General features: G+C 43.1%; 1 protein-coding gene across 1 annotated transcript in view; it reads right to left on the bottom strand.

Moving 5' to 3' along the window:
• Nucleotides 1-1639: 1639 nt before the first annotated feature.
• AKT2 (AKT serine/threonine kinase 2) overlaps nucleotides 1640-12613 on the bottom strand; it is a 35317-nt gene continuing 24343 nt past the window's right edge. The window contains exons 3-14 of the mRNA XM_066581190.1: nucleotides 10981-11115; nucleotides 10788-10899; nucleotides 10507-10666; nucleotides 9936-10067; nucleotides 8634-8699; nucleotides 8477-8545; nucleotides 8138-8260; nucleotides 7688-7816; nucleotides 6827-7041; nucleotides 6078-6165; nucleotides 4992-5094; nucleotides 1640-3252 (exon numbers count right to left, since the gene is read on the bottom strand). Of these exons, the coding sequence (XP_066437287.1) occupies nucleotides 3173-3252; nucleotides 4992-5094; nucleotides 6078-6165; nucleotides 6827-7041; nucleotides 7688-7816; nucleotides 8138-8260; nucleotides 8477-8545; nucleotides 8634-8699; nucleotides 9936-10067; nucleotides 10507-10666; nucleotides 10788-10899; nucleotides 10981-11115 (1412 nt within the window). The 3' untranslated portion in view covers nucleotides 1640-3172. The remainder of the gene's footprint in view (nucleotides 3253-4991; nucleotides 5095-6077; nucleotides 6166-6826; nucleotides 7042-7687; nucleotides 7817-8137; nucleotides 8261-8476; nucleotides 8546-8633; nucleotides 8700-9935; nucleotides 10068-10506; nucleotides 10667-10787; nucleotides 10900-10980; nucleotides 11116-12613) is intronic.

The following is a 12613-nucleotide window of genomic DNA, read 5'->3' on the forward strand; positions in this document are numbered from 1 at the left end:
CAACAGCATCCATTCATCTTACACACAGCTTTTGAAGGAACTCAGCAGGAAGGTTGCTCCAAACATCTTGAAGAACTTAGCACAAATCTTCTATTCATGTAGGTGCTCTCTTCATGTAATCCCAGATAGGCTGGGTGATGTTGAGATCAGGACTCTGTGGGGCCGCATCATCACTTACAGGACTCCCTGTTCTTCATACTGAAGCTAGTAGATAGGTCAGGTGAGGGCCATGTGTATAACACGATCATGCACAGTCCAGAATCGCTGCATGTTATGCACAGTTATTAATAGGTTTTTTTTTTTGTTTTTTTTTTTAACGCTTCCAGCTGTCGCTTAGCAACACTGCACACACACAGTATAATTGTGTATGTATAGTGTTTGTTACATGATCAGAGAGAATAGGGCTCGATGGCACAGAATACTTGGTAAAATAGAACATGCTCCCCCCCCACATATATTATATGTAGTGTCTATACACAAGTGTGAATGGTTCAATGAAAATCAGTGTAACTTAATTGACTTCCTTCACTGCATATTATGCAATTAAATTATCCTCATGCGAGCCTGTCCTTAGTGGCATTGGCTGCATGTTTGGGGCACCCATTTCTGAAAATATTACTTTAAAAACGTTCACTCCAACCCTGCATAAAGTTAAGGCCTATTTAGACACAATTATTGCTCAAAATTTGCTTAAAAGCCATTTTTTGAGCGATGATAGTGTCTAAATGTATGGCCATCATGCAAGCTAAAAATCAGCGATGCCTCATCAGCACCATGTGCAGAGTTCACAGTGGGATACCGCTGATACTATTCTTTCAGCTGATATCCCACTCTGATCTCTCAGCCATAGCTCCGAGAACAAAGCAGCTGTACGCAGATGACAGCACTCCTGCATACAGTGGCCGTCTTCATTTACATGCTTATAAACTCTTAAGTAGCTAATTAGCTACTTAAGAGTTTATGCAAAGTGATCACTCAAAACTGTCACTCAAACTGCCATTTGAGAGCTCATTGGGCCGTGTAAATGGGTCCTTATGCAGTTCTGTATATCAATAAGCTAGAAGTTATACAAAGTCTCTTCCCACTACTGTGCAATTTTGATCAGTAAAAAAATGCACCATTTCACTGCATGTGTATTCTTAGGGCAATGTTGCACCCACATTCACAAGCCAGAAAAAAAAATTGATGTCACTTTTCTCCCCACTGGCTCCTGTAACAAAAAGAAACTTGGGGCGCAACACAGGCAGCAGACAGTCCTGTGTGCATGAGTCCTGTGTGCATGAGACCTTAAGAACACTGAGCAGAGAGGATACTGTGATCTACTTAGTGTAGGGTCTGAGTCATACTCCGACTCTTCAGGCCCCACAAGAGACAGAACAGCATCAGTTTGCTTGGAATGATCCTTTAACCCAATGTTTCCCCCAACTCTGGCCCTCAAGGCTTCCCCAACAGGTCATGGTTTGAGGATATCCTGTGGCAATGTAATTATGTCAGCGCATCAGACGTCACCTAGGCAATACTATGGAAATCCTGAAGACATGATCTGGTGGTGTCATGAGGACTGCAGTTAGGAAACCCTGCTTTAACCAATAGAATTACCCTAATACAATATAGTTTATCCAGAAAAAAAAAAAAAATAGACAGTAACAAGTATTTATTATTTCATTTCAAATATCTAAAAAAAAAAAAATCCATAAGAGACATTCACCAAATACAGCATGGCGTTTAAAGGGCCAGTCCCAGGTGCCATCAACATCTTTCAACCATGCTCCATATTCTTAATTTTCTTGAAATTCTACCTACAAGAGAAACTTAGAAAGATATGACCCTCCCCCATTCCGCCCCCTCCCCCCCCCTCCAAAAAAGTACATTCACAAGCTAAATTAAATAAGTATTAGCAAAACATTTTGAACTGAACTGGCGCATGGGACTGCCCCTTTAAATGAAGCCTTCCTAAGAGCAAACTCAGCTTTCGCTAAATTGAGTCATTATTGCTCCTGAAACGGCTGCTTTTAGTTATTATTCGTTTGGTACGGTTCAAAAAATAAAGGAAAATGCTGGTTATAGTAAACAAATCCCCCCCAGGTTCCCCCAAGTTTTTGAAGGTTTCCTGATGTAGAGTACATTCCTTAAGGTTGCTAGAGGCGGGACAAGTCTGATGAAGCTCTTCACCAATCGGCTTGCTTGATTCTTGCCACCCGGTGAAGGATAAATTGTCAGACTGCTTCTCTATGGCCATGCCACCATAGGAGGGGGGGGAGCCTAAAAGTGTCCTTAGGGGTTACAAACATTACACAAAATAAAAAACAAAAAATTATTGCTGTTGACCCGAAATTCCATTTTTTTTTTGCTTTTTTTTGGTAGGGGGAGGGGGGTTTGGATTGGTGGGAAGTTTACTGAATACATTCAACTATTGAAACTAAGCCACTTACATGCTTGTGAAAAGCAGGAAGGCATACACACCATATTTAAAGGTGTACACACCCAAATTACAGCATATCAGGCCAATAACCTACATGATGACAGTGCACTACAGTCCCTGCCATATGGCCGTGAAATTCTCTGCAGACAAACAGGATGTGGTGAGAAAGATTACGAACACGCAAAGGGAAATGCTTGAATACATTAATATGTTTGCTCCATGTACCGACCAAGTGGAAAGAGCACCATCAGAGCCACTTAACCGTCGGGACATTCTACAGCCTATGTTCCCTACCACGACATGCACAAATGGGAGACCCGTGGAGCACATCTACAAAAATCATGGTACCGTTAAGAGAGCAGGACGATGCTCGTGCTTGAGCGCGTCCACTGTAGGAGGCAGTAGCTGCTTAGGACTTTGGGATGGCTTTCCTGTGTCTTGTCGACACTATGGCTTAGAATCCTGTTACGCCCCAGCAGTAAAAGGCAATTAGAAAAAAAAATATGATATGATGAAATTATCAGTCCACAATGAGTATCTGTATTGTGTAGCAAATAGTTTTTTTTATGTTTTTGTATATTTTGAGTAATTTCTGAAGAAAAAAAATGAAAATGTAGTCTTATTCAGGATTTGGGGACGGTAAGTGAATACACAGTTACTGCCCCAGTTCAGAAAGGGACAGTATGATCTCCAACTTCTTTCAGTAGAAAGTCTTTACAATTCGCTCCCTGCGTGATGTCTTGTGGAAGGCTACTCCCGAATGCTGGCAGAGTACGAGAACTGAGGAAAGTGAGCACGCTGGTCAGATTCTAAGGCATCCAGGTTATCATCTGTAATGGATAAAACCACAAGGGTCACTTCATACAGCATTGATTTAACCACCTAAGGCCTTATTCATATGCTTGAAATCTGCATTGTAAAAGCCCCACGCGGTTTCATTTGACAATGAAAGGAATTTGCACATGGATTTGACTCACTCCATGGTGAAAACCTGCATGCAGATTCCTTCTCAAGTAGCAGTGTGGCTCATTTCCACATGCAGATTGAGTCCGCAAGCAGAAAACAAGCCATATACACTATGGTGACTTTTGGATGTGGATCGTGTATAAGAATCTGCTATATGAACAAGGCCTAACAGTCTCAAAGTTAGAGAAAAAAAAAAAAAAGCTCCACAATGTCACTTTTTAACCCCTTCATGCCACAGGATGTTACATTCTGGCAGAAGGGGTTCTTGACATAAGGTTACATCATGTTATGTTATGTGGATGGTGCTGGATCGGAAGTGAGCCCGCGCCATCTGGCAGCTGGAGCCAGCTGTTACCAATAAGTGTTGCAGCAGCAGGCTGGCTATAAAGATCACAGCATGTAAAGGGTTCATAGAGGGAGAGTGTTGCCTCTGTCACTGGACCCCCGCGATGTAATCGGCGGGCCGATGGGTTGTCGTGGTAACAGGACACCAGCTACAGGCATCCTGCTTTGCCATTGCCCATGATTACTATTACAAGCGATAAGGCACTGCAGTAGAGAAGTCTTGCAATGCACTACCATAGTGCTCATAGCTGCAATGGATCAGGTCCCCATCAGGGACAAACAGTGTTTATAAAAAAAAACAAAAACTAAGAAAACCCACATGTGGCACCTTAGTGTCCGTAACGACCTGTACTTTAATTTAAGCACACTAATTATCCTGCGCAGCAAAAAGCGCAGAATGAGGCAAAATGCTTATTTTATTCATTTTACTTCAAAAAGCCATATGTACCCCAAAAAGGGTGCAAATAAAAAGTACAGCTTGTGACAAAACAAAAAAAACCCTCAGAGCACCATCCATAGAAAAAAAAAAAAAAAAAAAAAAAAAATGAATAAAAAAGGCTTATTTAGACGACCGTATACCGGCTCTGTTTTTACGCTGAGCCGATATACGGTGTCCTTGTCTGCAGGGGTGGGGGGGATGGAAGAGCCAGGAGCAGGAACTGAGCTCCCGCCCCTTGCCACTATTTGCAACGGGAGGGGCAGGGGCGGAGCTAAGCACCAGGACTTAGCTCCACCCCGTCTCACCCCCTTCTATTGCAAATAGTAGCAAGGGGCGGAGAGGGGACAGGAGCTCAGTTCCTGCTCCTGACTCTTCCATCCTCGTCCCCTGCAGACAAGGACACCGTATATCGGCTCGGCGTGAAAACCGAGCCGATATACGATCGTCTAAATAAGCCCTTATGCTGTATGATTGGCGCTGTAAAAAAAAAAAAAAAATTCTAAAACAATAGTAGAACTGATGTGTTCTCTCCCTATTAAGAAAAAAAATAAAAAAAGGTATGGTTCTTGAAATGAAAATCCCCCCCAAATTATTGCATCCTTATGTCATTAGGGGGGTTAATTTAGGTCTCAAGTAAATCTAGCTGGTGCATAAATCTAGTAACTTCAAGGCTATGGAAAACCTTTGTATAAGAGAAAAAAAAAAAACCTACAGCAATAAATTTATTGCTTCTCATACTTTTAGGAAGCCTACTTTGCATGCAGTATCTACTACATTAACCTTTTGGACTTTTTTTTCCAATAGATTGAGTCTACTTACATCTATCTGGAGGTGTTACTGTTATGGACTGAGCTGTAAATTCATCGTCAAAATATCTGGTGTCGATTTCAGAGGTGACTTGCGGCTTAAAGGGTGGGGTGAGCTAAATACAAGACAAACAATAAAAAAGGAGTTTAATGCTAATCACCAAGTCCCATAAGCACAAACTTCAGGTAGACAAACAATTGCTGTTCATTTTAGTAGCATGATCACACTGCTGAAGATAGTCTGTGTAGCTTAAAAGGGTTTTCCCGAGTTTCAACTATCGATGACCTATGAGGATATATCAGTAGCAGATTGGAAGGATCTGACACCAGGCACATCCTGATCAGCTGCGCAACAGAAACACATGGCTCTGTACATTGTGCAGTGGCCCAGAGTGGCACTGCAGACTTAAGTTCTAATCTGCATGCTGTAGGAGGCTGTGTGTTTCTGGCATGCAGTGGTTTTGGGCACTTGTACGGTGGCTGATCAGTGGGGTGCTGGCTCTCTAAACCCCACCAATCTGCTATGGATGATATATCCCGAGGAGAATTGAATCCTGGAAAATTTTAATGTGCCCCTATACACACAGATTGAAAGTCAGTGGAACCACCTATCATCTAATATAAACCAATGCCACCTGACATTCCACGTACAGCAGATGTCGGAAGAAAGATCCGATATGCTGAATTTCACCATGCCCAATCCTTTGTTCCTGCAGGGGACAGGCTGATGTCTGAAGAACTTGCCCCTTGAAAACATTGTACACTTGGCTGAGCCCAGCATGCATGTATATGGTCAGAGGACTTCAGGAGCAGAAGCTGTCAGGAGAACAAGCAGCTGATAAGCTAAGGGTTATGGGCATTCCCAAGCCTTAAAGTTGTGCGTTTTGCTGCATTCCACAGAAACTCTTGTCCACAGAATGCATTTAGTACTGCAGCAGCTAAGCCTCAATAAAGTGAATGAAGATGAACTGTATTACAAGACAGACCACGGACACGAGCGGCAGGTTTTTAATCAAAAAGACCCCATTTGATTAATCATGGAAGCCCACTCAACCAATTTCAGCTGAGAAGAGGGCCAAGTAGTTTGCAGTTCACTTACCTTCCTCTGATTCACATCTTGCCAGTTGATAGAGGCAAAGAAGCGGTGATCCTTAACTTCTTGGGCATCAGTGGGGCCACCTCCAAGTCTAAAGGTAGAAGGGCAACAAGTTATTTCGTACTATTTAGAAATTAAAGACAAGTCGATTGAATGCCAGACTAAGAATTTCACAACTATTAGGGTTTTGGAAACAAGAAATCGATTACAAGACAGACTTGCAGTTGCACTATGCAAACATTCAATTAGATCTGTTTAGTTCAGCAATCACTTAGCTGTAAGTATATCTCATTGAGCTCATATTTATGAATCACAGACTGTTCAAAAACCAATGTAGTGATAGCTGTATGCCATCTGATGTCTTCATAGCTGCACTATATGGACAAAAGTATTTGGACACGGCATCTTTTTCAGAAAAAGTGCTTTATTATTTAGTAACGTTGTCGGCCCTCCTTTTGCTTATATTGTAGCGGCAACACATTGGGGCATACTTTCCACAAGTTTGGGCAGGAATAGCCACCAATCGTCGTGCCAGGCTGTGGGAAAAGATTGTTGTGAGGATGGGTGTGGGTGGCGAGGTCATACCCATCGCTCCAGTTCGTCCCACAAGGGCTCGATCGGATGAATGGTTAATACAAAATGAGCAGCTTTTCATTTTACCCGTGCCCTTAGAAAATTCAGTTTTTGCACATTTGCTGATTTTCTGCAGTGTCCAAATACTTTTGTCCATCTAGTGTATGTGCACAGCTTACCTCTGCTTTGGATCCTTTTTCAGAAGGCCGCTTAGAAGAGACTTGGCTTCAGGACTTAGGGTGCGAGGGAAGCGGATTTCCTCCATAAGGATAAGCTCAAACAGTCTTTCATGGTCCTGATTGTAAAAGGGTAATCTACCGCACATCATTTCATACATCACCACTCCCAGTCCCCACCAATCCACGGCCCGGCCGTAATCATTGTCTTCCAGCACCTAGATGTAGGACACATTTTATCAGCATCATAGTACAGCATTCAGTGCTGTGGGTGGGAACGGTTTAAATTGGTTCATGTGGCATTAGATGGCAGACCCTAGAAACTCATAATTACCTCTAGAATGGCTTAGAGTGAAATTTATCACAGGTTATAAAGTGCATCAATACATTTAAAGAGGTCGCCCCACTCCTAGCTGTTTTGCTGCAGAAAGCAGACAACCTGGGCCACTGCACAGTGTAAGCAGCTAATACTGTAGGCCGAGTCCAAATCACTTCAGTACGACTCAGCCTGCAGTACCAACCCAGGCATCAGTTGTACGGAGCAGCCCGCTTCCTGGAACAAAACAGCTAGAAGCAGGACTATAAGGGCCTTTTACACAGCCCAAATAATGAAGAACATTTGGCTGTGTAAACAGGGCAGTGATCAGCAGATGCATGAACAAATGCTCGCTTGTTGGCAGAGCTTAAAAATGCTCACCGTCAGCTGTGTAAAAGGGAAGATGTGCAACCAACCAATGATAACTGTATGGGGACAAATTACGCCCCCATACTGCAGATCACTTGCTCATCTATTAATGAGCATTGACAGACAAGCTCATTGCTACCAAACTAAAGTGCTAAATATACAGCACACATCACACTTACCTCAGGAGCCAAGTACTCTGGGGTACCACAAAATGTCCTCATAGTGGCTCCATCTGTGATCCCCTCTTTGCAGAGTCCAAAATCTGTGATCTTGACATGGCCGTCTTTGTCCAGCATGAGATTCTCCAACTGTAGAATAGGTGAGAAAAATAAATAAAATAAAAAATTAGATAGGCACTGGAAACACACAAGTCTTAAACATGCTTCATATAGGAAGTCGTGCATTAACAAGATTATTAATCTGCTTGGCCATTACAAAACATGCTGTCTCAAAGGGGTTTTGAAGCAAAGGCTATGGCCCTCTTTTGCAAATTTTTGGTGGTCCAGGGATTGAAACCCTGCTGTAAGAATATGCTACAAAATCCCAGAAGACCCCTTAAACTGGAAAAACAAACAAACAAAAAAAAACGTTGATCCGCACAGCAGAGGTCTTTATCTAGACTGCATTACCTTTATATCCCTGTACACCACGTTCCTGGAGTGGAGATATTCCAGGGCTGACACAATCTCTGCACCATAAAACCGTGCTCTGTCTTCCGTAAAGACTCGTTCCCGAGACAGGTGAAAGAAAAGCTGTTGAGATACACAAGTACCTTACTCAGCAACGCTACACATCATGGAGGACATTTATTCTGAGCCATCTTACCGATCAATCCAGACAACTGATCTAAAATCTCCATATATTCTCATCACACAACGCATCACCTCCCATATACTGCAGGAACTGCATAACATTGCTCAGCATTTCAGACCATCTTTAAGATACAAGATACTGTCCACATCTCTTACCTCTCCCCCGTTAGCATACTCCATAACGAAGCAGAGCCTGTCACTTGTCTGGAACGCATATTTTAAAGCCTAGAGAAACAAACAGAAGTAGATTTGCAAATTAGAACTTCAGTTACACCCAGGTATACACAAATTAATGTGTCTGTAAGCTACGTACCGTTAAGAAGGGATGCCTTGTGTTCTGCAAGACTCTGCTCTCCGTAACGGTGTGAGCCACTTCATCCTAAAAATCAAACACAAAACACTTGAGCTGAACGGTGTTACAATCAGCATAAACTATTGCTGATTGCAAGCACATCCACATGCACCAATGATCGGTCAGTAGAAAAAGAGCCTTAGGGCTCTTTCACACGGCCATAGGCGTTTTTATGTGCACCCGCCAGCGCTTTAATAACGCGCAAACAGGCGCACAAGTCTAACATTTGTGCGCCTGTTCACATAGCATCGCTCGGGGGCGCATATATGCCGAGGCCCCAATGCCATTGGGAGACAGCTTGGCTGTCTCTCCCTTCCCTCCCCCTTGCTGTCTCACCTACTCTTTCCTACCCTTTGACTGCTTGCAATGGGAGAGGGCGGAGCTATGCTCCCACCCCCCATTTCCACAGCCAGCAATGGGGAGAAGAAAAGGGGAAAGGAGTTTAGCAGTCACGCTGCTAAACTCCCTCCCACCTCCCTTCTCTGGCCGCTGGCATTGGCTCCCAAAGGAGCCCATGCAGCGGCCAAAGTATTCCGACCAGAAAGATAGTTCCAGGACTATCTTTACAGCCCAGTGTAAGAGCGCCCGGCACAATGTTGGCCTGGCTGGGCGCTTTTACATCATGGGAATACAGCCATGTGATCTGATACATTGGATTCCAATGTATCAGATTGTAGCGCATATCGGCCGGCCGTAAAAACGGATTATATACGCTCATGTGAAAGAGTCCTTAAAGTGTAGCACTCAGTGCCAAGCAGCAGTTATAAAAGCAATTAAAGATATACAAGTGCTTTGACAGGAGCTTAAAAAAAAAAGTTCATGATATGAGAGGTGAAGGCCTAAAGGCATAGGACTAGCTTAATAAAAGGGAAGTGATCTTAGTAAGATCTAGATAGACCTAGGGTTTATATAAAGACTTGGCATGAGATCTTATCACTGCAGGAGCAGCAACATAAAAACAGGAGAATTTGTTACATGTGGAATAAATGCATTTTATCATCAGTGGGAATAGGAAATGGGTCTTCATAGTATACTTAAACTCTGCAAAGCCCTACTGCATAGATGTTCAGTATATGCAGCGTTTACATCACACAGGAAACAAGAGGGTTAAAAGCATCATTGGTAGTTAGGGCAAAACCAATAAGAATTAAAGTTATTAGCCTGTAACAAGTCAAACAAGTGTACAGTTGTCTACATCGGTCAGATATTGGAGATAATACAATGTGCATTTGCAGACCAGGAAATTGCACCTTCCACACTAACCTTAGCAATTATGACATCTTTTCGTAAAATCTTCATGGCGTAGTAACGGCCTGTTGCCTTTTCTCGAACCAGGATCACTTTTCCAAATGTTCCTTTTCCTAGCAGCTTCAGATAGTCAAAGTCGTTCATTGTCTGGAGACAGATCATAAAATAGTAAAAATATAGCATTGGTAAAATATTAAAGCTCATCTGTTCACCTCAAGTGACGCCAACACGTTGCCGCTAAACTAAACCTATTTTATTACAGGGAAGGCATAAAATAACCCCCATATATTTGACATCACTGTACAAAACAACCAACACTAGATATATACTCATTTTACAGTCAGCAATAAGTCTAGCTCTTATGGAGTCGTTACAAGGGGGCTGAGGACATCTTGTCAAATCCTGCAGTGGATTGCAGTGCTGTTTGGCTTTTTTTTTTCCTTCAAATGTTAAAAAGGAAAAAAAAAAAACTAATACAATAATTCCAAATTCGTAAGACTTTAAAAAGTCAGGTTCACCTATGCTGAATATTTACAACCACGTTCTAACCATTTGATTGAAGTTTTCACTGGCCGATACTACTTACTACTTTGGGTCGTCCCTTGGATATGGCTATGTCCATCTCTTCCGTACTTGGGGTGTCACTAGGAGAACCACACTTAATGTCCATGGCCTCCTCTTCTTCCTCAGTCTCCTGGTTCTTCAAACTATTGGCTACAGTTTGGATCGCCCTCATCCATTCCTCCCTACATAGTAACAGATAGAAACAGGATGTTCTGTAATGTATCTATTCTAAAACCTTTGAGCAAATGTATTTTTCCCCCGCAGCCTACTGTTGTACATTGCGAGCACTTTTTGGCCTTATACCTTTCTTCAGGGGTGTCCACGTGAAAAGTGCGCTCGATAACTGTAGTCCACTGCAAACAACGGATCACAAACGTGTTGGGCCGAGGCCGCTCTGTCTTCATAAGCTGACATTCTGTGAAGAGATTGGCATTACCTCCATGTATCTAGCAGCCTGCCATGTGTAACATAATGGTGGATGGATACCTGGACTTACCTCCTACAGTGAAGTTGTTGAGTGGGGGGAGAGCCAAGCTGTGTTCTGAGGAGTCTGGCTTCTCCTTATAACCGATAAACGAGCCATCACTTTTCAGAAGGAAATACCTGGGTCTCCAGGTCTTAATATATTCACCTACCGAAAGAATATAAAAAAGGCTATTAGCAATTGTAAATAAATGAAGAGCAAAATGTGCTGATAAGTTATTTAATTTTATTCCCTCCATTCAAAAGACTTCAACTTATTTTTTCTCACAATTCTACAAAGGTTTGTTTTTTGTGGGACAAGCGGTATTCTTTAATAGTACCGTTTAATATACCATATAATTGATTTTTTCTTCACGCCACTTCACTAGCTTTTCAATACAACACTTTTTAGGGGTTTGCACAGCAAAAACTGTCGAATTGATTGTCCAGTTACCGGATAACATCCCTTCAATAAAGCCGGATGTAGTAAACAAAATGGGCAGTACTTACCTCCCTGACAGGATTCAGCGCTGCAGTCCCGCTGTTGAGACGGCTGATGTCACTGGAAGTCATATGATCGCTGCAGCATCAATGCTCATTCTCCTGGCATTGGTGCTCACATCTAGGCTCTGGACCATTACATGAATCTACTGGCTCTGACTAGTTGTGGCATATGGGTACAATAAGATGACGGATGGTCCCCCCAGGTCATTAATGGTTGGTCAGAGTCTGAGCGGCAGACTCCAGCCAATCAGGTGCCTGCTGTCAGTGCCATTACACAGGGGTGTAGTGGAAGCTGCTGCTCCGACCTGTGTTCAGTGTCCAGCGATTGTAATTGTAGGTTCAGTCCTCCTAGATTTTAATCGCAGCGGCACCTACAATTACAGGTGTCAGCCACTACACAGGGGTCGGAGCAGCATCTGCCACTCCGGATCCCTGTGTGTAGTGGCAGTGGGTACCTGATCAGCTGATTGGCTAGTGTTACAGTGAAAGCAACTACGATCTGTTCTCAGGGTAATCTAAACAAGTCGCTGCAGAACGCTACACTATACCACGCAGATAGCACTAGATATAGTCAAATATGGGGGAGCAACAACTACACGGCGCTCATTAACTGCCAGCGCCAAAACACGGCAGCAATACACCAGGCAGGGGGCAAACCGGACAGAAGTTAAAACCTCATCCACTATATTTTGCTGCAAAGGTAAGCCTGCAGCATCCCTTCCGGGGGTGACCCATCACCGTTACATCACAGCCGCTGCATCATTGGTATAAGGCACAAAAGGGAACCTGTATACTATATCCTACACACCATCAGCAATACGACGCAGGGACATGATTAGAATTACACTGGAACAGCATTATAGCATTGCAACTGCATGAGTTGTACTGCTCTCTGTTGTCAGCCACCTAAGACTGAATACGGGGTGGGGAAAGACTAGGATCATTGCTTTATCACACATCTCCAGTTCGGAGAACCTGCAGAGATAATTACACCCACATTTGCATGGAAGCAGTTTTTCATCTCCCTCTATAGACTATCGGGGTATCAGGTGGAACATGAGCCTGGGGTAGGGAAGGGGTTAATGTTACTAGGTAATCCAACACAAGTCTCCAGAAATAGCCTCTAATCACAGAGCTAATTTTACCCACTGCATGTCAGGCAG

The sequence above is a fragment of the Eleutherodactylus coqui genome, chromosome 10 (genome assembly GCF_035609145.1).
Source record: "Eleutherodactylus coqui strain aEleCoq1 chromosome 10, aEleCoq1.hap1, whole genome shotgun sequence".
NCBI lineage: Eukaryota > Metazoa > Chordata > Amphibia > Anura > Eleutherodactylidae > Eleutherodactylus > Eleutherodactylus coqui.